Source organism: Notamacropus eugenii, chromosome 5 (genome assembly GCF_028372415.1).
Source record: "Notamacropus eugenii isolate mMacEug1 chromosome 5, mMacEug1.pri_v2, whole genome shotgun sequence".
Taxonomy (NCBI): Eukaryota; Metazoa; Chordata; class Mammalia; order Diprotodontia; family Macropodidae; genus Notamacropus; species Notamacropus eugenii.
Genome location: NC_092876.1, coordinates 124,864,608 through 124,888,767, shown reverse-complemented (window position 1 = coordinate 124,888,767; position 24,160 = coordinate 124,864,608). Strand labels below are relative to the sequence as shown.

Sequence of the window (24,160 nt, the reverse complement as noted above, 5' to 3'; positions counted from 1 at the left end):
ACGTAGTGTGTGAATGACGGACTGGAAAAGAGATGAACTGGAAGTGGGAAGGTTAGGGAGCTACTGTGATTGTCCAGGGGAGTAGAAAAGGCAGACACAAACGAGGGGGTGACGCTGATGGGAATGGACAAGGAAGATACAAAGGGTTCAGAAATGGAAGAGAACATAAAAATCATCAAATCTTCAGCTCCCTCATTTTACATGAGTAAACTGGTTCAAAAGGGTGAAGAGCCTTGTCTCAGGTCACACAGGTGAGCAAACAGTGAAGGCTGGACACCAGCATAGGTTTTCAGACCACAAGTTCAGCACTCTTTTTACTACATCACATTTTTAGGTGGATGAGGACTGAGAAAGTATCACGGGACTAGACAGCCACTAGTGACTCTTGAGATAGTAATCTATGGTGAAGAAAGCAGCCACTTCAAGGGATTAAGGAGAAGCAAATGGAGAAGAAAGAGTGGTACAGACTAAATGATTCTTTTAAATTTGGAGGTAAAGAGAAGGAGAGAGGGAGGTTGCTTAATAAATCAGCTTGACTTTATCATACTCGTGTATACGGCTCTTGAAAAAAATCTAATAGAGACCAAATGGTTATAGCACCAACTTTTGAGACTTCATTAATACCCTTACCTAGCACTCTGTATCTCTCATGTACTTATTATTTTGTATGACAGTTATTAGTGTCTGTGTCCTATCCCATTACCGTACTTTGAGCTCTGTCTTATCTAATCTTAACACATCTTTGTTGAACCGAATCAGTGAGCACTGGTGGAAAGCCCACAAAAAGCAATTTGTTTTGTGGCTCTTGCCAATGTCTAGGTTTAGCTTCATCTCCATGGGGATAGCATGCTACTGTCTCAGAGGAGTCATTCTTCCAAATTTAGGTGTGATAGGAATTTGAGTAGAGCTGAAAAGAATCAGACACACAGATTTTTAGCATTCCCTCCCCAGAATATCCATGAAAAATCTATTTTATTGCATTATTAGGATTATATGAACAATTCTTTAACTATTTAGGACAGAATAAGCTGACCAGGTATTCTGAAATACAATGGCCCAGAATGAACATAGTCAAGCTACAGTTGTAACATTTACCAGGTTTTCCTATAACGCTCTGTTTTTTTACAATCAAAAAAGAACTATGTGCAAAAATTATTTACCTTCATTTTTTGTTTAGTAGAAAGGTGATTACAACTATGAATTACAATTTCACAAGAACCAATTTAATCCTAGTTTACACAAGGCCTAGTATAGGGACAGATGTCTGATATAGCATTTAGAAGTGGCAGGCATCTATCAGGGGTTACATGGTAAGCAGAAAATACAATAAGGGCTTTCTTACATACCAGTCACCTTTGGGCAGTGGTTTGATGGTTAAGAAAAAAACCCATCCTAACACTGAATCTTTCACAGGTAGAGGGTATGTATTTTTTCCTTCTGTTTCATTTTCCCTTTCAGACAGAGGCTTGTTCTGCATCCTTGTCCAACAAGATTTTGTAGGAGGTTTTTTGTGTGTAAATGTATGAAGACTTCCCTCCAAGTCTTAATTTCTTCTTCTCTGTACATTTCAAACTTCATGGTAAGAATTTTCACTAGTATCTAAAAAATTCACATTGGCCTGTTCTTTCATGCATGAGTTTTATATACAATACTATTTTAGAGTTATGCTATAAAAGACATGAATGAGAAAACCTTGGAAAAGGGATAACATCTTTGATATTGTCAACTCCCAAGATGCACTGTAGATACCGTTCAAATCCCATTCCAAAACCTCCATGTGGCACAGAACCAAACCGACGAAGATCCAAATACCTGTTTTTGAAACAACAGAGAATTATCATCTATAAATGCTTCATAACATCAGCTGTTATGATTTAGCACTTCATGTTTTGAAGAATTTGTTGTAATCATCTGTTATTCTTCATACTATTGTGGTAGAATAGGTTTTCTCCCCCCCAAACAGACAGATGGAGGAAACAGAGGCTGCCCAGACAAACACCAGCAGATCTTTCTGCCCACCATCCAAGCTTTTATGCTGGCCACTCTTTTTCATTCTAAGCTATTTACACACCAGAATTTTATGGCAGGAGATGCAAAGATTTTCAAATTACTTTTCTTTCAAATTAATTCCCTTATTAGACTTGGGAATACTAGTAATAATATTCTTTTCATCTCCAGGGTCACATAGTTCAATGCTGAAATGAGCACAAGAGTTTGGCTCATATACTGCATCAGGTTTATATTATATTTTAAAAAGGCAATGAATCCTGCAGGGCTGTGGAGAGATCACCTCTCAGTACCATCTCACAATTCTCTGCTCAAAAGTGTAATGTAAGCAAAGAATCACTTTTGGAAACTGGCAGGCAGTCTGTGAAACCGTTGGCTATGAAAGCAGAGAATACTTCTCCATAGGAGAATACCCAGTATAAAATGCAGCTCTGGCTTTGTCCTAGGGTCTGCTCCCAGCTACTCTATGGGATTCACTGAACATGTGAGTAGGGTAATGGTATAAAGTGCAGAGGGGAGACGTTCTTTTCTTATGAAAACCCTGAGAATCCAAAGCCTCACTAGATAGCTTACTCTCTAGTACACAAACCATAGAATAGGAATAATTAATCTGGTTTTTTAAAAAGAGAACTCCTCTAAAGTTCTAATCTGATGCATTACCATGAAGTAGAGGTAATCTTGGGTTTTCAAAGGCTATGCCAGTGGAGTTACAAGCTTTGCTAAGTCCTATCAAGCTTAAAGACCTGGTGATGAACTGATCATCTGCCTAAGGCCCAGCCTAGTCATAGCCATTCAAAAAGAGTCATTGTGAGAGGTGGCCACCAAGTGAAAATATTTTCTGGCCACAACTCATCAATCAAAGTAGAGTACTACAGTTTATAGCAGATGAAGTTTTTATCTGTGAAGGGAGTACCCAAACCAAAGCAATCATAGGTCCCTGAAGCACTGCAGTATGGTAGGGGCTAAGAAGACAACATGCACAATACAAAGAGGAAATTTTGACAAAAAATATAGGGTAAAATATTGAGTAACGCAACTTTTGGCACTAATAAGCAAAACCAAAGGTTATGCAGCTCATTTAGTCACAAGAGTTAGTAGTCATTAGTTCCTTCAGGGTGAGGACTAAGTCTTATTCTTCTTATTTCTTCTTGACAACTCTCATAGGAGTAACTAATAAAAATGAAAGTGATTGGTTAAAAATGATTTCAGTTAAAGCACACCTTCTCCTGTTCTGCTAACAAATGGTATAAGAGAAAAATGGAGAGTGCCACAGTAGTAGTATCAGTGATGCAATTAGGTAGTTTAGTTTAACTATCTTGGAGGTATAATTCATTGTGAAGCATTTATTGTGTCGAATGAAAATGAACCTTTAAAAAAGAAGGCATTTTGTCCTCATATTCAGTGTTAAGCTCAAGCTCAATTTTGGTTGAACATAAGGACAAACTTTCTCACAATCAGAGCTGTACCAAAATGGGATGTGCTACATTGTGCAGGAATGAGTTCTTCAAGCAGATGCACACATACGAGCATTTGTCAGAAAGACTATGGAAGGGATTCTTGTTCAAGTACAGGCTTCTGAGGTCCCTTAATGCTACAATTTTATGTAGCATTACAATTTTTATAACTAAGCAAGGACATTTTTGGGTGGGAATAAAATTTTTGAAATAGTAACAATGACTCACAAATGAAATGAGAAGCTAGTCTAGGTAATACCAGTAAAAATTGGATGTCCATTTACTAAGGTAAGATCTAAACAGTTCAGCCACCTCTCCCCTGCAACCTAATTTGTTCATTTAAAAATTCTTTCCTCATGTTGAGCCCAAGGGCAATGAGCTATGTGGTGATTGAACTGACGTCAAGCTCAATAAGCCAGGATGACAGAACATATTCTGGCTTAGTGAATTAAACGAAATGAATTACAAACAACATACATTAAGCACCCACTCACAAACAGTTGGCTAGAAGATGTGAGATGGCCATCTAAGATTTGAGCTTGGTAGAATGTAGAAGCAGCTTCTACTGTCTAATGCTCCCACCTTGCCTTAGCTTTACATGACTCCAACTGTCACCTTCCCAGGGGGCTAAAACATGCCAAACATTCTACACAAATGCCGATGTAGGAAGGAGATTTTGGTTTTCCTTGCCTCTGACAAATGGAAAATACATTTCTGAGACAAAACAAAAGCTGTTTTATGAATTTATAGCTGACTGCTAGTTGTCGCATTCTTTTCCAGGGTAGCCAGATTACAGAAGTGATGCTATGAAATTTGTGGAACTAATCACAAATTTCATTTGCATATGGCAGGCCTAAGAATGGGGAAGTGAGAAAATTCTTAGACACCTGGACTGGCTACTCCTGTTTTGGTGGAGCAACAGCTAAACTAAAATCTTGTCAGAAGACACTTAACAATCAAATAACAAATGCTGATACTTGGAAGTAACAGTGGCTTGGAATTTCAATTAAGAATGTAAAATCATCTAAATGATCAAAATAGCTTAGGAAAATGGTAAACTTACTCAACCAGTAATGCAAATTGTCTTATATTAGAACTTTATCTATGAATATTTAAGGTCTTTATAGATAATAAATACCATGACAAGAAGGAAACTAGCTTCCTTAAAGGGGAACAATATGCATGACAGAAGACAATGAACAGAATGAGTATTATGCAAGGTGGGGGTGGAGTAGTATGCTGGAAATAATGCTATATTTTAATTCAGGAGATTTAGATTCTACACTGGGGTCTGTTACTGACTACCTGTGAGACCCTGAGCAAGACACTTAAACCTTCCTCAGTTTCATTTTCCTAATTTGTAAAATGAGGTTAAAGGGGATAAACTAGATGATCAATCTCTAATGTCCTACAATTCCATGGCTACAGCGCAGAGGCGGTTAAAGTACAGTCACGATGCAGAATTCCACCCCAATTCAGGTTTACTCCCATCTCCAGAACTTTGCTCTTCCCTGGATAAAGGGTAGCAACATCATTTGTTCCTGTCCTTTCATGCACAGGGACATCTGGGGGATACAGGAGATTGTTGATGAAATACATCAACTTCTGAAAAAATTATATTATATAAGTTTACAAAGAACAGTTTGCACTTATCTACATTATTTTAAGGGGAAAACTGTTATACCAAATTCAGAACTAGGGAGAAGGAAATATTTTTCTGAGGTACCTGAGCGCTCTAGAATTAATTACTTCAAACCCAAACTTGGAAAAATTAACTCCTGATACCTATAATCAGTGAAAAATAACTTCCAAAGTTTTCATTCATTCAAAAAACAAGACTGAGCACTCCCAGCTGGGGCTGGGGGCAAGATACAAAGTTTAGATCAAACAAGGTCTCTGACCTCATGTAGCTTACAATCCAGCTAGACATTAACATAGATAATTATAATGAACAATATTACATAACAACATTTGAGAGATGTTGGGTCAGAACCTGCCTTTGACTGTGTGGGTATTTAGTACATGAACTCAAGACCTCCTCAACTTGAAGCTACCAGAAGATGGAGAAAAAGTCAAGGATTGTCCAGGCCACTGCTAACCTCATCCTTGGGCTTAGTTGGGCAAGCATTTAAAAAGTAAAGAGGAGGGAAGATAGTCTAGGCAAAGGTTATGTTTTGGAGGCAAGATGGCAGAGTAGAAAGATGCACATACACTAGCTCTTACCCCACAGCCCATAAAATATCTGTAAAGAAGAACTCTCAACAAATTCTAGAGCAGCAGAAACCACAGAACAACGGAGTGGAGGAGATTTCTAGCCCACAGTGACCTGAAAGACCGATGGGAAAGGTGTGTCAAGCACTGGACAGGGAGCAGAGCCCAGCCCCGCCTTGGCCACATGACACCAAAAGGAGCAGATCTGAGCAGGCTTCAGGGACAGAATCCCCAGCTGCAGCGCAGATCCCTCTACCCACAGGCACCAAAGGTCAGTGAGAGGGTCTTTTCAGCTGGCTGAGAAGGGAGCAGGGTGTCCCCATACCTCAGGCCTCCTCAGGTGGCAGCAGTAGAGGCAGCAGCAGACAGGGCTCCCAAAGCAGGCCATAGCCTGCAACCATTGTTGAAGGTCAAATTGTAAACCCCCTGAGGGAACTGAGCCCTGTGTGGTGGCCCTGCCCCCTCCTCAGCAGCTGATGTTAATCTCACACTGAATAGCAGCCCTGCCCCTGCCTAAAGCTCCTGAGGCTTTGGAGCAGCTCATCTGAATCTCAGCCCCCAGTGCTGGCTTGGTGGAACTGGAGGTCAGATGGTTGTGGAGAGGAAACTCAGAAGTCAAGTAACTGGCTGGGAAAATGCCCAAAAAAGGGAAAAAAAAATAAGACCACAGAAGGTTACTTTCTTGGTGAACAGGTGTCTCCTCCCATCCTTTCTGATGAGGAGGAACAAGGCATACTGTCAGAGGAAGTCAAGGCCCCTGCCTCCAAAGGGAACTTAAACTGGGCTCCGGTAATAGAAGAGCTTGGAAAGTGAGTTAGCAGCTTACTAAAGGAGAACCAAAAAATATGCTGAGGAAAATAACAGCTGTAAAAAGAGGCTAACTCAACTGGAAAAAGAGGTCCAAAAAGCCAATGAGGAGAAGGAGGCATTAAAAAGCAGAATTAGCCAAATGGAGGAGAAGGTTCAAAAACTCACTGAACAAAATAATTTGTTGAAAGAGAGAACTGAGTTCAGGGAAATGAATGACTATGAGTTAAAGCAAGCAGTTAGTAAACAAAACCAATAATCTGAAAAAATAGAAGATAATGTGAAATATCTCACTGGAAAAACAACTGACCTGGAAAACAGATCCAGGAGAAACAATTTAAAAATTATGGGACTACCTGAAAGCCATGATCAAAAAAAGAACCCAGACATTATCTTCCATGAAATTATCAAGGAAAACTGCCCTAATGTTCTAGAATCAGGGCAAAATGGAAAGAATTCACTGATCACCTCCTGAAAGAGATCCAAAAAGAGAAACTCCTAGGAATATTGTGGCCAAATTTCAGAGTTCCCAGATCAAGGAGAAAATACTGCAAGCAGCTAGAAAGAAACAATTTGAGTATTATGGAAATACAATCAGGATAACATAGGATCTGGCAGCTTCAACATTAAGGGATTGAAGGGCTTGGAATGGGATATTTCAGAGGTCAAAGGAACTGGAATTGAAACCAAGAATCACCTACTCAGCAAATCTGAGTATAATACTTCCAGGGAATAAATGGCCATTCAATGATATAGAGGACTTTGAATCATTCATATTGAGGAAAAGACCCAGATCTGTATAGAAAATCTGACTTCCTAAGACAAGAATGAAGAGAAGCATGAAAAGGTAAACAGGAAAGAAAAATCATAAAAGAATCTCTAAAGCTGAACTGTTTATATTACTACATGGAAAGAAAGTATTTATAACTCTTGAATCTTTTCTCAGTATTTGGGTAGATGGAGAGACTGTACATACACACACATACACATATATAGATAGAGGGTGTGTTGAATCAGAAGAGATGATATCCACACAAAAAAATAAAAATTAAGGGGTGAAGGAGGAAAATACTGGGAGGAGAAAGGGAGAAAAGGAATGGGGCAGGCTATAACTCATAAAAGAGATAAGAAAAATCTTTTTCAATGGAGGAGAAAAGGGAGAAGGGGAGAGGGGAAAAATGAAGCTACTCTTTCCACATGTGGCTGAAGGAGGGAATAACATGTTCACTAAATCTGATATGAAAATTTATATCACACCACAGGAAAGTAGGAGAGGAAGTGATAAGTGGGGTGAGGGGAATGTTAGAAAGGAGCGTAAATGGGAGAAGGGAGTCACTAGAAACACTTTCAAGAAGGTACAAGGTCAATTGTGGGGGAAAAAATAAGGAGGGCTAGAGTAGGACAGAGGGCAATATAATTAGTATTACACAACATGATTATTATGGAAGTCTTTTGCAAAACAACATATATTTAGTCTGTATTGAATTGCTTGCCTTCTCAGTGGGGCTGAGGAGAGAGAGGGGGAGGGAGAGAAATTGGAATTCAAAGTATTAGCAACGCATGTTGAGAATTTTTTTTGCATAAAATCGGGAAATAAGAAATACAGGGAATGGGGTATAGAAATTTATCTTGCCCTACAAGAAAAGAGAGATGGGGATAAGGGAAGGGTGGGGGTATGATAGAAGGGAGGGTACATTGAGGGAAGGAGTAATCAGAATGCAAGGTATTAGGAAACTGGGGGAGGGGAGTGATGGGGAGAAAAATTGGACATGTTACAAAGTGAGGTAAATGAGTATTTATTTAATTTAACCATTATTTATTTAGTTATTTATTGTTTAACTTTTAATTAATTAATATTTAACTAATAGTTAATTAGTATTAAAACAACTGACTGAATTAATCACTGAGAATAAATCAATGACATCTTTAGTGTGGCGAAAAGAATTTTAGTCTAAATTTCCTAGAGGAATGTAACCTCAGGTAAAATTTGGCATTGATGGAAAAGTTATGGTTTTAATGGTAAATTTGATTTTATGATTGCTATTTAATCAGGAACTAGAACATGAATAGAAAGACATGTAAGCCACTTAAGACTTGCCTCAAAAGATATTCCTTAGCCAAAATGAAATTATAATCATATCTGAAACCTGGTTATAGGAATTTGCCATTTTTAGATGATATGGGACTATTAAGTGACTGTTATTCTGAGTCTAACTCCAGGTATGGATAGCAAGAAAGGCAGTCTGAGCCTCCAATCCATGATGCCAGTAAGCCTGTGAGATGTTGGTATCAATTGCAAAAGGTGATTTTATAGGAAGGGTGGAAGAACGGCTGTTCAGCCTGGGCTGAGGTAGGATTCTCCTGACTCAGTTTCCCCACTGACACCTGGCCCACTTTCAGCCTGATTGAAAGCAAGTTGACAATCTACTCCTGCCTGGAATTGACAGGAAGTTGGGGAGATATTGTTTTCCTGCAATGTCCCTATTCTTAGCAGCAATTTCCTATAGTCAAAAGGTTTGTAAGCTTATTACCAGATCCATTAAATTATAGATTGTTGGTAGGGGAATATCTGAGGTTAAGTCTAAAATTAAGCTATTAGGCTTAGGACTTTAGACCAACAACAATAAGTTAGGGTCCTTTAATTCTTAGTAATACTGTAGAGACAATTAGGTCAAGGGTTTGTGAAGTTAGCAACATAAATATTATTTGTGTCTCAGTTGGTTAATGTTTAAAAAAAAAATTGTTTTGTGGTCCATATTGTAAATGCTTTAAAAAAGAAGTATCACCTGACCAAAAGTTTGAATTGTTTTATCTGTTATAAACTGTGTTAAAAATGAAAAATAAAATAAAAAAAAAGTTCTGTTTTGAACAAATGCAAGAAGGTGGGAAAACAGTGTTATGTTTGAAAAATAAAAAATAGCTCAGCTGGTTGAAGGAGAGTAGTGTATGGGAAAAGAGAAATATGAAGTAAAGCACGCAGGATGGGGTGGTGAATTACAGAAGCCCTGTATTTCAAGTAGGTAATCAGGAACCACTGAAAGCAGTCACATTCTTACCATTGGTAGGTATCTGTCAGTCCTAGTCTGTAAAAAAAAAAAAAAAAAAAAAAAAAGAAAATGATCAGTTCATTAACCAACTATTTATCAAGCTTTCTCTATACTCCATTGCAGTCCAATGGAGAATGTATAATGAAATGCTATCCTTAACAGAGTGCTGAGTGGAAGAGTGTTGGACCCAGGATTACAGGAAGCCAAGTTCCAAATACTGTACTCCAATCTTTAGGTAAGCAGGAGTGTGAATAGGTCATGTGATCCTGCTAGAGCCTTAGTTTTCCTCCTTTGTAGAATATGGATGATACCTGTGGCATGTAACTTCCCTGGGCCAAATGTACATCAAGTACTTTGTAGACCTTAAAATGAGCTATTATTATTATTAAATACTATGACCCTCAAAGGGCTTGCAATTTAGGTAGGGAGAAGCTTAACTAACTAACCACATGTGCCAGTGGTCCAAGGTGTTATTATAGGTCAGGAAATGTGGTAACATCCTCCAAGGATGGTGGGTACTTATCTAGGAAACAAGTAAGAAGGGCAATGCAATTTTTGGATGAGTGCACAGGGTCAGGGAAAAAAAGGAACAGACAAAAAAGACCAGCATTAAACACTCAACCCAACTTCCTGAACACTAAGTCCCTGTTGGCAACAGGCATAAGTCATTACAGCTGCTTTCAGAAGATGCAATGAACTATTACTTTCTGGATCTAAGAATGTCTGGTCAGGTTTGAAGTCCCGAATTATGCAGGGAAATGAAGAAAATCTCTTTTCAAAGTTGAATAGGCCTTATGTATCTGAACTGTTCAGGAACAGAAGCAATTTATTTATGTATATAGATAAATTGAAGACATATGCCTCAGGCAGAAGGGAGAGATATCATGCATCAGAAGTTGGTTCTCTCTAAATGCATAAAATCCCTTTTTCCTGATGGAGAGACTCCATTACACACCAGTGAGAAGGTCACTTTACCCTACAAAATGTCTGGTAAAAGATAACTTCTGAGGACTCTTCTATCTCTAAATTTATGACTTTATGATCCAGTGTTACTTTGCTGGGAATTATTGCTATCCTCATAAACACAAAACATCTAGTTCTGTGAATGAGGATCATTTCCATTTCACAGCATAATTTTCTGTGAAGTATGCATGCTTCATGTATACATGAGACCAATTTTACAACTGGCACAGAGAGCGTAAGGAATAGTGGATGGAGGATAGGCTGGTTTTTTTAGTTAAGAAGACCTGAGTGCAAATCCTGTTTCTGATATATATATTAGCTGTATGACCATGGTCAAATGACTTTAGCCTCTCACTTTCTCAGACAATTCTCTAAAGACTAAAATTTTTAAAGGCAGCTAGATAGGGCAATGAATAGAGTACAAGACTTGGAAGCAGAAAAACCTTAATTCAAATTCTGCTTCAGATACTCCCAAGCTATGTAACCTGGGCAAGTCACTTAACCTCTCTCAGCCTTAGATTTCTCATCTTTAAAATGAGGAAGGTAATAGCATTTACCCTACAATGGTGTTGTGAGGATCACAAGAGTTGACATATGTAAAACACATTGTAAACCTTAAAAACCTCTATAAATGCCAGAGGATTTTAACAAGTTACAGAACAGTTAGTTGTTTAGCTGTATGAGTAGGGGGAATTTCTACACAGGAAGTTCTTTACACTGATGAAATAACAAATCTAGGCAAAACAAAAAAATAAAGACGACCAGATGCTTTGAACCTAGCCACAGTAACACATAATAATTCTTGTAGGAATAATTATATGAATCTAAAATTTAAAATATTATGAGATCAACACTATATAAATAGCATCAAATAATGAGGTTTTTAAAAGTATCATCATTAGTAACTATTAGCATGATATACATCTATTGCATTTATATGATCATGATATAAATAAATCATATCCAACACTTTAATAAACAGATACAACAATGGAAAAGAAAAGTCATAACCGTATTAGGAAGGGATAGATACACAGAAAAACTTTACACTTTTATGATTTAACACATGGCACATATTCAATTTTAGGACACAAAACAGGAGAAATATAAAAATTCAACCTCATTATGAAAAGTAAGATGGGACATTATCAGATAATAGGTAAAAATGTATGCTTTCCTTCATCATATCATTAAGAAAGGTCTCCTGAAGGAGAGAGGTGATCAAAGAAAACAGACCAATTAATTTTTCAACAGATGAAGTTTCTTGCTGTGATAGTGAATATATATTTTAAGAGGTCATTCAGTTCTCAAACCCATTCATTATTTTACCTGTCCTATTCCTATAAAGAATCTAGTCTTCACATGTAATGGTTTATCTTATTACAAAATCAAAAAAAGTCAGATGAAGAAACCAAGGCCCTGGGATAATCAAGTTACTTGCTTAAGGTCATACACCTGCTAAGTGGCAGAGCCATCCACAACTTAAAATCATGTCTTCTTGACTCAAATTCTGGGGATTTTGCCACCAAGCTACAAAGTCCTTGTGAAATTTCCCCTAAGACTCTGTCACAATTACTGTCTTCAACTTATTTTGTATAAGGCCTCCATTAAAATCCTCCTTTGATCCCTCAGCTAAGGTGATCCTGCATTCTTGAAAGCTATTCCAAAGAAGTGCACACTGTACTGGGTCCTAAAAATCTGGAAAAGCTTACAGCATTAATCTGATGATGTACTGAATGTCTGCTTGTCTTGGCTAACTGCAGAGAGGTTCATCAATAGAATGCTGGCTATCAAGGGATGAATATTTTTGGCTCAAAAAGACTTACAGTGTCAGAAGGTCTGCCATCAGTATTGATGGAAAGAGTACTCAAACCACTGAAAGAAGAGATATTTGAAAATAGTGGAAGAACTTCAACTATGTGGATTATCAAAAAAGGGCTTCCTCTAAATCTATTTTTCTTCTTTCTATTTCCTAACCTAATAGACTAGTTAGAAGTCAATGGTATCACACAAGTAAAAGACAAATCACTGTTTTCTAATAAACCAACAATGGTCATTTCAAATATAGATTGAGATTTCATACTTTCATACTGACAAAGATGACCAAAAAAAAGGAAAATGAAGATTGTTGGAAGAGATATGAGAGGATGCTTTTGGTAGAGCTGTGAATTGGTCTAGCCATTCTGTCCACCAAAAAACCAGTAACAGCTCAACAGTGCTAAGCACTGTGCTAAGTGTTGAGGACAAAGAAAGACAAAGCAATCTCTGCCTTGAAGAAGCTATGTTCTATTGGAAGAGATAATATACAAATAAAATACTGTACACAGTATATAACACAAGATAGTTAAAAAAGAGATGGAAAGTGCTTTCATAGAGGAAGGCTCTAGCACCTGTAGAACTGAAGGGTGGTAGTGCCTCCTGAAGAAAGTGAGCTTTGAGATGAGTGTTTTAAAGGAATCTAGAGAAGCCATGAGGCAGGGCAGAGCCAAGATGGAGGACTAGAAAGACACACTTATGTAGGGTCCTCCCCACAGCCCATAAAATACCTGTAGAGAGGGACTCTCAACAAATTCTGGAGCAGCAGAAGTGAAGAACAACAGCGTGGAGATTTCCAGCCCATGGTGACCTGAAAGGCCCACGGAAACATCAGCTGCGCCAGTCGCAGAGCTGAGCACAGAGCCCAGCCCAGCCTTGGCCTCTGGGAGGAGGACACCTCGGGGGCGGAATCTCCAGTCGCAGTAGTGGGGCCTCAGATCCCTCGGCCCACACATGCCAAAGGTCAGTGATGGGGTTTAATCAGCAGGCCAGGAAGGGAGAAGGGCTTTCCCATAGCTCCAGCAGCAGGCAGCAGCCACAGAGCCTGCACGAAAGCTCCATTGTTGGAGCGTAAATACCCCTGGGGGCATTGAAGAGCTGAGTCTTGCCTCAGCTCTGGGTGGAGGCACTGGCCAAGCTGGTCTTTGTCTCACACTGAATGGCGGCCCTGCCCATCCAGCTAATCTGAAAATCAGCTGTCAGTGCTGACTTGGGAACTGGAGGCCAAGTGGCTGTGGAGAGGTATCTGCTAAGATTCTGGGCATAAAAATCCCTCTCTGCATCCAGACCAGTACACACTTGATTGTGCCACCTTGGAAGAACTGAGATCTCACAGATTCCCAGAGTATACCCTACTCTTGACAAAGGACCCAAAAGTCAAGTAACTGGCTGGGAAAATGCCCAAAAAAGGGAAAATAAATAAGACTACAGAAGGTTACTTTCTTGGTGAACAGATACCTCCTCCCATCCTTTCAGATGAAGAAGAACAATGCTTACCATCAGGGAGAGACATCAAAGTCAAGGCTTCTGTATTGCAAACATCCAAAATAAATATTCAATGGGCTCAGACCATGGAAGAGCTCAAAAAGGATTTTGAAAATTACGTTAGAGAGGTGGAGGAAAAACTGGGAAGAGAAATGAGAGAGTTGCAAGAAAAGCATGAAAAGCAGGTCAACACCTTGCTAAAGGAGACCCAAAAAAATGCTGAAGAAAATAACACCTTGAAAAATAGGCTAACTCAATTGGAAAAAGAGGTTCAAAAAGCCAATGAGGAGAAGAATGCTTTCAAAAGCAGAATTAGCCAAATGGAAAAGGAGATTCAAAAGCTCACTGAAGAAAATAGTTCTTTCAAAATTAGAATGGAACAGATGGAGGCTAATGACTTTTTGAGAAACCAAGAAATCACAAAACAAAACCAAAAGAATGAAAAAATGGAAGATAATGTGAAATATCTCATTGGAAAAACAACTGACCTGGAAAATAGATCCAGGAGAGACAATTTAAAAATTATGGGCCTACCTGAAAGCCATGATCAAAAAAAGAGCCTACACATCATCTTTCATGAAATTATCAAGGAAAACTGCCCTGATATTCTAGAACCAGAAGGCAAAATAAATATTGAAAGAATCCACCGATCACCACCTGGAAAAGATCCAAAAAGAGAAACTCCTAGGAATATTGTGGCCAAATTCCAGAATTCCCAGGTCAAGGAGAAAATACTGCAAGCAGCTAGAAAGAAACAATTCAAGTACTGTGGAAATACAATCAGTATAACACAAGATCTAGCAGCTTCTACATTAAGGGATCGAAGGGCATGGAATAGGATATTCCAGAAGTCAAAGGAATTAGGACTAAAACCAAGAATCACCTACCCAGCAAAACTGAGTATAATACTTCAGGGGAAAAATTGGTCTTTCAATGAGATAGAGGACTTTCAAGCATTCTTGATGAAAAGACCAGAGCTGAAAAGAAAATTTGACTTTCAAACACAAGAATGAAGAGAAGCATGAAAAGGTAAACAGCAAAGAGAAGTCATAAGGGACTTACTAAAGTTGAACTGTTTACATTCCTACATGGAAAGACAATATTAGTAACTCTTGAAACTATTCAGTATCTGGGTAGTTGGTGGGATTACACACACACACACACACACAGACAGAGAGCACAGAGTGAATTGAATAGGATGGGATCATATCTTTAAAAAAATGAAATTAAGCGGTGAGAGAGAAATATATGGGAGGAGAAAGGGAGAAATGAAATGGGGCAAATTATTTCTCATAAAAGAGGCAAGCAAAAGACTTTTCAGTGGAGGGAGAAGTCATGAGGCAGAAATGAGTAAAGGTGAGCTTCCAATCATGAGGGACAAGTCAGGACAAAGGTGGGTAAACAACAGATCAGGACAGTGTCAGGTGTGAGGAATACTAAGGCCAATGTTGTTATTTGTCTTTCTTTTGAAAAGGACCAGAGATATCATGGGATAATGTTTTGACTTGCACATGAACTGGATTTAAGTGAGGCAGAGTTGCAGAAAGTTATCAGCCTCATTCTCTTCCAGTCATCGAAGTCCAGTGACAAGACAAAAGTCAGGATATTTGCAGTGGATGACCTTGGTGTCTTTGATGTTTGACCAAACTCCAAGCACTCCACAGCACCTGGTTCAGCTGCCTTCACGGCCCTTGAAACAAATTGTTCTCATTTGTTCATCCTCTTAGTATTAGCATGCTTGGGCAAAATAACTCCTAATGATTGCTTTAGTTTCATCTTCATTGGTGGTACAGTAACTTTTTATTTTTTATACTGGTGATTTGGTTTTCTTCCTTTATTAAAAATCAAACTGACCAATAGCTATCTATTTTGATTTTTTTTCATAACACCAGCTTCTAATTTTATTTATTAGTTTAGTGGCTTTTTAAAAAACTTTCAATTTTATTAATCTGTTTTGATTTTCATGATTTCTACTTTTAGTGTTTAAGAGACTATTTTAAATTTTCTTTTTTTTTTTTGTTGCATATTCAATTCACCGATCCACACTTTCTCTCTTTTACTAACGTAAATATTTACAGATATAAATTTCCCCAAAATTACTGCTTTGGCTAAATCCCACAAATTTTTGTATGTTATCTCATTTCTGTTACTATCTTTAAAGAAATTACTGGTTGTTTCTATGCTTTGTCCTTTGATCCACTCATTCTTTAGGATTAGTTAATTTCCAATGAATTTTTAATCTTTGCTTCTAAGACCCTTTATTGAATGCAATTTTTATTACATTATGATCCAAAAAGGGTACATTTAATATTTCTGCTTTTCTCCATTTATTTGTGATGTTTTTATGCCCTAAGACATGGTCAATTTCTGTGAAAATGCTATGTACAGCTGAGAAAAAGGTAGTGAAAAGGCAAGTGTAGCAATCATTTCAGAAAAAGCAAAAGCAAAAATAAACCTAATTGAAAGAGATACTCATTCAGATAGATTGATAATTCAATTTTCTCCAGATGCCTGGCATATCTAACTTTTCTAAAATTCTATTTATCTTCTTAATTTATGGTTAGATTTATCAAATTCTGAGAGGGGTAAACTGAAGTCTCCCATTAGTACAGTTTTACTGTAATTCATTTAACTTTTCCTTTAAGAATCTGGACACTTTGCAATTTGGTATATTTATGTTCAGATGGCACAGTGGATAGAGTGCTGGGTCTGGAGTCAAGAAGACCTATGTTCAAATCTGGCCTCAGGCACTTACTAGCTGTGTGACCTTGGGCAAGTCATTTAATCCTGTTTGCTTCAGTTTCCTCATCTAAAAAATGAGGTGGAAAAGAAAATGGCAAACTACTCTTGTATCTTTGCCAAGAAAACCCCAAAGCGGAGTCATGAAAAGTCAGATACAACTAAACACAACAGCACTTATTTTACTGTAGCAAAAGATAGTTTATTTCATGACGTCTTTTAATTATTTGTTTTTGCTTTTGTTCTATTTGAGACTAAGATTGCTACCCTTGTCTTTTTCACTTTGGCTTCTGCTTCAGCCCCTTATTTTAATTCTATGTGTGTGTCTCTGTTTTAAGTCTGTTTCTTGCAAACAACATACTGTTGGAATCTGGTTTCCAATTCATTCTGCTATCTGCTTCTGTTTTATGGGCAAGTTAATTCCATTCACATTCAGTTATGGTTGCTAACTATATATTTCCCTCCATCCTACTGTCTTTTCTTTAACCTTTTCTCTCTCTGCTTTATCCTGTCCCCTCTTAAACGTCTATTCTGTTTCTGACCATTGCCTTACTTAATCTGTTCCACTTCTTATCACACCTTTCCCCTTTCTCTTAGACCCTTCCCCCACTCTTCAATGTTGAGTAAGATGGATTTCTATACCCAATAGTGCCTACATATTTATGTATACACATAACACACATGTAATATGTGTGCAAATATTTCTACATGTATGCCTATATACATGTACATAAGACACAAATGACACATACTTCCCTCTCTAAACTAGTTCAGAGGAGAGTGGGGTTCAAGTATTGCCCCACTTTCCCTATTTTCACCTCCACTGAAAAAGCTCTTCCTTTATGTGAGATAATTTCCTCCATTCTTCCTCTTTCTTACCCCTTTCACCAGTACATCTCCCTTTCATAGTCTTCCAATTTTTGTGTATGTATTTGTGTGATCATCCCAATATAATAGACCTATTGTCTCTGTCTGGATAGATTACTCTGAAGATGATAAAATTCTTGGGGATTACATGTAGTATCTTCCCAGCTGGTAATACGAACAGTGTAACCTTATTAAATTATTATTTTCTTCAGTGAAGTTTTCTACTTTTTTCCCATTTGGCCAATTCTGCTTTTGAAGGAGTTACATTCTTCAGCATTTTTTTGGGGGGGGGGCAGCTTTTTAACCAAGATGTAAATTCTCTTTTAGTATTTCTACTTCATTGCCCTCATTTCTTTTCCCAATACTGCCATTATTTGATTTTTTTCTTTAAAATTTTTTTTAATATTCCTATTTTTTTGTTTTAGTCCCTCCTTCAGTCATTAAGAAGGCAAGGATTATGATACTCATTAAATACGTGAAATCATGTAAAACATATTTCTATATTCGCCATGTTGTAAAACAACTCTCCCACCCAAAGTAAGAAAAATAAAGTGACCAAAAATATGCTTCAATCTGCATCCTGAGTTAATTAGCTTTCACTCTGCAAATGGATAGCTATTTGATTAAAAAAATGTTTTTAGCTGTTACAAAAAAATGTCTTAGGTATTTGAGAAACTCTTGCTGGGCCTGTGTCCAAATCAGCATTCTTCTTTGAGGATGTTCATGTCTTTGTCTTCTGACTATGTGGCTTGAGCTTCTGTCACTGCAGTAGTTTTTTATGGTCAAGTTCTTTTCTTTTCTTTCCTTTTTGCTCACTTTTCCAGCCTATTTCTTGACTTTGAACTTTATGTTAGAGTTGGGCTCTGCTCACTAAAGGTCCCAAGCTTCAAACTTTTTCAGTCCTCTATTTTCATAGCTACTTTTGAGGGGGGGGTCTGTAAATTTTCAGTATTTTCAAGGTTATATGATCCTGGGAGAAGGTATAGTCACTTTCTTAGTAGTCAGTACTCTGGTCCTTCCACAAGTGGAATCCTTGCTCTCTGGAGACCACAACTCCTCTCTTCACTGGAACTATGACCTATGCCCAGGTAGAGACCCTGTTTTCTTTTCAACCAACTGTAAGTTTTTCTCTCTACTCTGGAATGGAGACCCAGAACTAAGGGTCCTTTTAATAGTGTCTTCTAAATTCTGAGAGAAATTGACATAGTTTATAGTCCTCTCTCTCTCAAAACTGGGACATCTGCCTAATTTGAAATTTTTGTTTGTTCACTTTTGCAGTACTTTTCCCAATCACCAATGTTTCAATCATCAAGTAGCTTAGTAAACATATAAAGCAGTCTGTTTAGTATGATGGGATATAGTTTGTTTGGGTATGGTCACCTGACCTCAGGGAAATCTAAGCTTTTTCCTAACATATCCTGACTTATTCTGGGTTTCCACTCTTTTTAAATCATTATTATTCTATTTTTGCCATAGAGAAAAGAATAGAAAAATAAGGTTTTAGCCTTTTCATCATTGTCAATTATTACAATCCTTTTCACTCTGAATAATCTATCACTTCTTTAGTCTTTTTCTTGTCCTCAAAAAAGCTTAAAAAGCCCTATTTGTTGCCTTTAGTATATATTGCCAGTCTCAGTGCATTTTGGTATTGTTCTTAGAGAAATGAGCAACTTTTAAAAAAATCCATCTTTATTTCTATTTTCAAATATGTATTTTAAAAAATCTGAGTTTGTAGATGAGTTCTTTGTGCAACCAGCCATATGATTCCCAAGTGACTGGACTATAAAAACTATTGATTTTAGTACCTCTTTGACGGTTATTCTTTAAAATTAAAATTACAGTTAAAAATCATACAAATTATCATAAAAAAATCACACATTCCTTGAAAAGAATGGTTGATTTGGAGGCAGTAGGTTCCATTTCCTAGTTATTCTCTCTTTTCTGGGTTACTGTGACACTGAGTGCTTCTGGTTCTTTTCCTAAATGTCTGGTCATTGCTTTTCAACCTCCTTTGAAGGATCATCATTTTATGACCACTAACTATGGCTTTCTTCCATAAGAGGACTCCAGTTTTTAAATCAAAGCTTACCACTTTTTCTTCTAAAGTATTCATTCTATTTTTTTCCTCCACACCTTTTATTTCACTGTTTCCTTTCTACTAAGCAATTGCGGAGTGCTTGTGGAAAATCCATTTTTTCCTTTGAATCTGCTTACCAAAATCATGGAGTTATTTTCTCCTTTTCAGGAACCTCTAAGTTCGCAGTAGTTTTTGCAGGTGTTTTCTTTGATATGCTCACCTTTCCAGTTATGGCAGCACAGGTTTGTCCTTTGCTGTGCTTTTTTTTTGGTGAGGGGGCACGGGAGTGAAGGAAATCCGTCCTGCTTTGTCTCACCCTGATTCCCACATGTTCTTTTGCTGACCCTCTAGGGTTTGAGATCCACTGGGTCTTTGGGCTTTAGAATGATGGCTCTTTGACCTTGGAGCCTACAGGCTGAGGCTGATCTAGTTTGTCTTCGTCTGAGTATTACGGAACTGCAATGGGCAGCACATTGCTGGTCACTGTTTTGTTATCTTGTCTGTCTGTCTTGAAAAATCAACATGAGGTGGTAGGAAGAATAATGAACTTGAAATGCAAAGACCTTGGTTTGAGTCTCAGCTCTAACACCCACACGTGTGTATATGCATGAGTGTGTATACATATTTATACACACACACACATTGAAATGATGTCCTTCCTACAGTAAATAGTAATCTGTTTCCCTATTGCTCACAAAGAATGGTCCTAATTCCATACTTTATGGACAAGCAGAACAAGTTCAATCCTGTTATATAACAAACTTTAAATACCTGACAATAGCTCTCATATGCTCTTTCCCTCTATGCTGAATATGCTCAGTCTTTTAAACAGGCAGCAACACTAATGGAGAGTAGATCTCAAAGAGAATAAGAAAAGACTTACAGAATTTTACTTAGGATTAGAATTCATAGACTTAGAGTTGGAAAGAACCTTAAGATCATCTAGTTTGACTGTCTTATTTCTCAGAGGAGGAAATCGAGACCCAGAGAGAGACTTACTTATGGGTAAGGCCACAATGATACCAAGTGGTAAAGCCAAGACTCAAGGCCAGGTCCGGTGACTCGAAACGAGATTCTCTACCTTTTTTTGTCTCATGGACCCCATTACCAGTCTCCTGAAACTTATGGGCCACTTTTCAGAATTATGTAAGCATTAAATTTCTGTTAAAGGTTACTGAAAACAAAGATGCAAAATTTTTCCCTTTCAAGTTCAGAGACTCTTTGGGAGTCATGGACCCCAGGTTAAACTCCTGCTCTAAATCTAATGCTGTTTCTATTAACTACTTCATGTTCCAAGCTGTGACTCAGAAAAAGTTTTAGCAACACATGACATCACATCTCAATTCTTTCTTCATGTTGGTACAGTGTTGAAGTAATTATAATTAGTGGATAAAACAAGAAGGATATAAGGAAGAAAAAATTGCAGAAAGGAACAATGCAATATTTTTTAAAAATGGAAAAACTATTCAAGAATAGGGTACAGTCTCTTTAGGCATATAGGGAAAATATGCAAATTATATACAAATCACAGGCAAACACACTTGTATTAAGAACCAGATGTGGCCCTTGAGGAAAATCTTGATTAACACTACTTGATGGAATATGTGGTATAGCTAACACTAACTATCCTCTAAGCTAGATCCTGATTCTTGGGCTATATTTTTATTTTCTCCTATTTCTGACAAGTCAAGGTAAAAGGGTTTTCCATACCTTGCTAACCGTTGCTGTAGTAAATGGAAACGTTCCTCTCTCAGGCTTCCTCCAAAGAGTTCTCCAACTCCAGGCACTAAAAGATCAACAGCAGCAACCTGAGAAGGGGAAGAAAGCCACCAATGATATCAAACTATAATTATGAATTCTGGTTACTGTCAACCTGCAGGACTGTGAGTCTGCTTGATTACTTACTATGGACTTATTCACTCTAAGAACCTACAATCCTGAACAAGCAAGAAGTACTTCAGTTTCAAGGCATTTTAAAATTTGTTATAAGGATAGGAAGACATTCTAAAACTAACTTTAAAAACACTTTCAAAGTTAATGAATGATTATGTACAACAAAGAGTAAATCCAGAGTCCATAAAACAATGGTTTGGTACCATGTTTTTTTGTTTTCATAAAAGCTACAGAATGTCAGAGCTGGGGAAAATCTTAGAAATCAGATACACCAATGCTCTCATTTTACAGATAAAATGAAGCCTAAAGAGGTTAAGTAAGCAATTTGCCTAAGGTAAGGAAGCTAGTAACAGAACCAGGAAAAATTAGGGCAGTGAATAAAAAACGCACAAGATTATAGTGAGAGCTTGTAGAACTGAATCTCAATCTCATATTTGCTATCTGAAGAGGCTTGTGCAAGAGACAACTTCTCACTGTTTCAGTTTCCTTTTCTGTATGAGGACTTAGAGATGATATCTCCCTCCAGCTCTAAGTCTGTGACCCTATGATCTAAAGGCCATTGTTTTCTCCGCAGTGTTCATCCTCATCATTGACAGTCACTGTGGTTTGTAAACAACTATAAGGAAGAGAAGTGTTACAATAACAGAAATGAAATATCTTTTAGCTGTATAGACTGAAGACTGCAATTAAAAAACAACACATTCCTCTTGGCAAAGCAGTCATTCAGACAAAAGCTTCAAGTTTATTTAAGGGAGTTAAAAAACCCCCACTAGAAATGAAGAGGATAATGAAGAATTTTTACCGCCAGAGATGCTTGTTTTGATCACTTTAAAACTGAGTTCAATTGCCATGATGTTAAAATTACTGGAGAGGCAGCCAGTGCAGATGAGGACATGGCAGCTAAATATCCTTATGTTTTGAAGAAAAGAGCTGAAGAAGGTAGTTACACTGATCAACAAATTTTTAATGGAGATAGATCAGACTTACTCTGGAAGAGGATGCCTTTCAGAGCTTAAATTTGTCAGAAAGGAAAAAGGCACTTTCTGTGGAAGAGAAGATGTAGAAAAATGCACTCACTGAATGGGAAATGATTGAATAAACTGTGATGCATGAATGTAAAGGAGTATTATAGTAAGGTAATAAATGAAAAAATCAGCTGAACATGGGAAGAGTTACATGAACTGATATGGATGGAAAAAAGCAAAACGTAATACAAAACAGCTATAAAACGAAAATGAAATAGCACTAAAAGAAGGTCAAAGTAATTTTCATGACTACTCTTGTATCTAAAGCACACATTATAAAACATACCTCCTCTTGGAAGGGGGGTGTGTGGAGTGGGATGGGGAAGTCTTGTAGGGACAGAATGTTGTATACATTCTAAGACATGTTCACTGTACTGGTTGTCTTTGTTTATTTATTCATTACAAGAGTTCAGTACTTAGGAGGTTGGAGGAATATACTTGTACAGGACTGTGATGTCCTGTACATCACAAGCAAATTCAAAGCTTGAACAAATAACAACATACCAGATGATAGGAACAAAGCTTAGGAGCTTACTAATTCCATCACTGTACGAGTTCTCAAATGGATCCTTAAATAAACGAATAATAAATATTCCAAAACTTAAATGGATCTGTGATCTTTTCCATGTGATCAGTCCTTCCAATGATGCGAACTGCAACCCATTCATGCTTATCAATCCTGTCATGAACTTAAAGTTTGCCAAAAGGGTCCAAACAATTATTTGATAACATTTATTACAATTTAGTGTTTATGATGTTATTACATAAAGCCTATTCATATCCACTATGCACCTATCCAATGCCCTTTGGGTAGCCTTAAATTTTAATTTTTCAGAGATTTTAGTATTCCAAGATTCACAGTAACAATATATCACATAGAATAACACCAGAATACTGGAATTTTAAAGATGAGCCTTTCAGGAAAAAATTTAAATCATTAAAAGAAATCTGTAATTTCCCAAAGGCAATTCAGTATTCTCTTTTTCCTCCTGTTCAATTCTGGACTGAAGTTATTTTTCCACTTGCTGTATGCCCGAGAAATATATACTACTGAAGAGCTAAAAGTTGTCCATCTAACTTCAAAGATAATCTAGACAACAGGTATCTACTTCAGAGGTTAATAACTTCCATTTTTGGTCAAATCCTTTTGTACAAGCCTGCAAGCTAAGAACGTTTTTATATGTTTAAATAGAGTTTTATTGTATTTAAAATTGTAAAGGACACTCTTAGATAGTTGGCCGTAGAAGAGCAAATGGCTGGATTTGGTTGTATTTTTGCTGAACTCCTGATGTATTTGCCTTCTCCTGTATAGATAATTAGGTCGAGCTCCTTGGAATGATTATGGATCTCCCATTAAGGAGTCTTTGAAGTATTCTGAGACTCGATGAAATCAGCACATCAATCACATATAGAGGCACTTAGAGGATCCCACTATCTATCTGGAATCCCTCTTTGAGTTGTACTCAAGTGTTTGATGATCTTTAGAGAGTGGAGAGGTGAGCCTCTATTACCCTATTTACATCTCATCTGATATTAATAATTACTGACCAAGGTTCTCTCAGCTTTTATGTCTTTTAAAAGAATCTAGTATAATTTTGACATATTTGGGAGATGAGGCACCTGAAGCAGGCACTGCAGAATGCTTAAGAGCTTGGTTAGACATAGAAGATGCCAAGGTCATCCACTGTATACCAAGCCATCACCAGTCATCTTGACTTTGTCTTGCCACTGGACTACAATGACTCTGGAAGACAGAGTGAGACTGATGAC

The 24,160-nt window shown here is 37.5% G+C and overlaps 1 protein-coding gene across 6 annotated transcripts in view; it reads right to left on the bottom strand.

Moving 5' to 3' along the window:
- Positions 1–955: 955 nt before the first annotated feature.
- Positions 956–24,160, bottom strand: part of NARS2 (asparaginyl-tRNA synthetase 2, mitochondrial) — a 154,094-nt gene continuing 130,889 nt past the window's right edge. For 3 of the 6 annotated variants that reach the window (XM_072610725.1, XM_072610724.1, XM_072610728.1), the window contains 3 exons: positions 21,183–21,280; positions 9,536–9,562; positions 956–1,812 (listed from right to left, as the gene is read on the bottom strand). In XM_072610725.1, coding sequence (XP_072466826.1) covers positions 1,668–1,812; positions 9,536–9,562; positions 21,183–21,280 — 270 coding nt within the window. In that variant the 3' untranslated portion in view covers positions 956–1,667. The remainder of the gene's footprint in view (positions 1,813–9,535; positions 9,563–21,182; positions 21,281–24,160) is intronic. The other 3 variants (XM_072610726.1, XM_072610727.1, XM_072610729.1) reach the window with 1 other exon arrangement.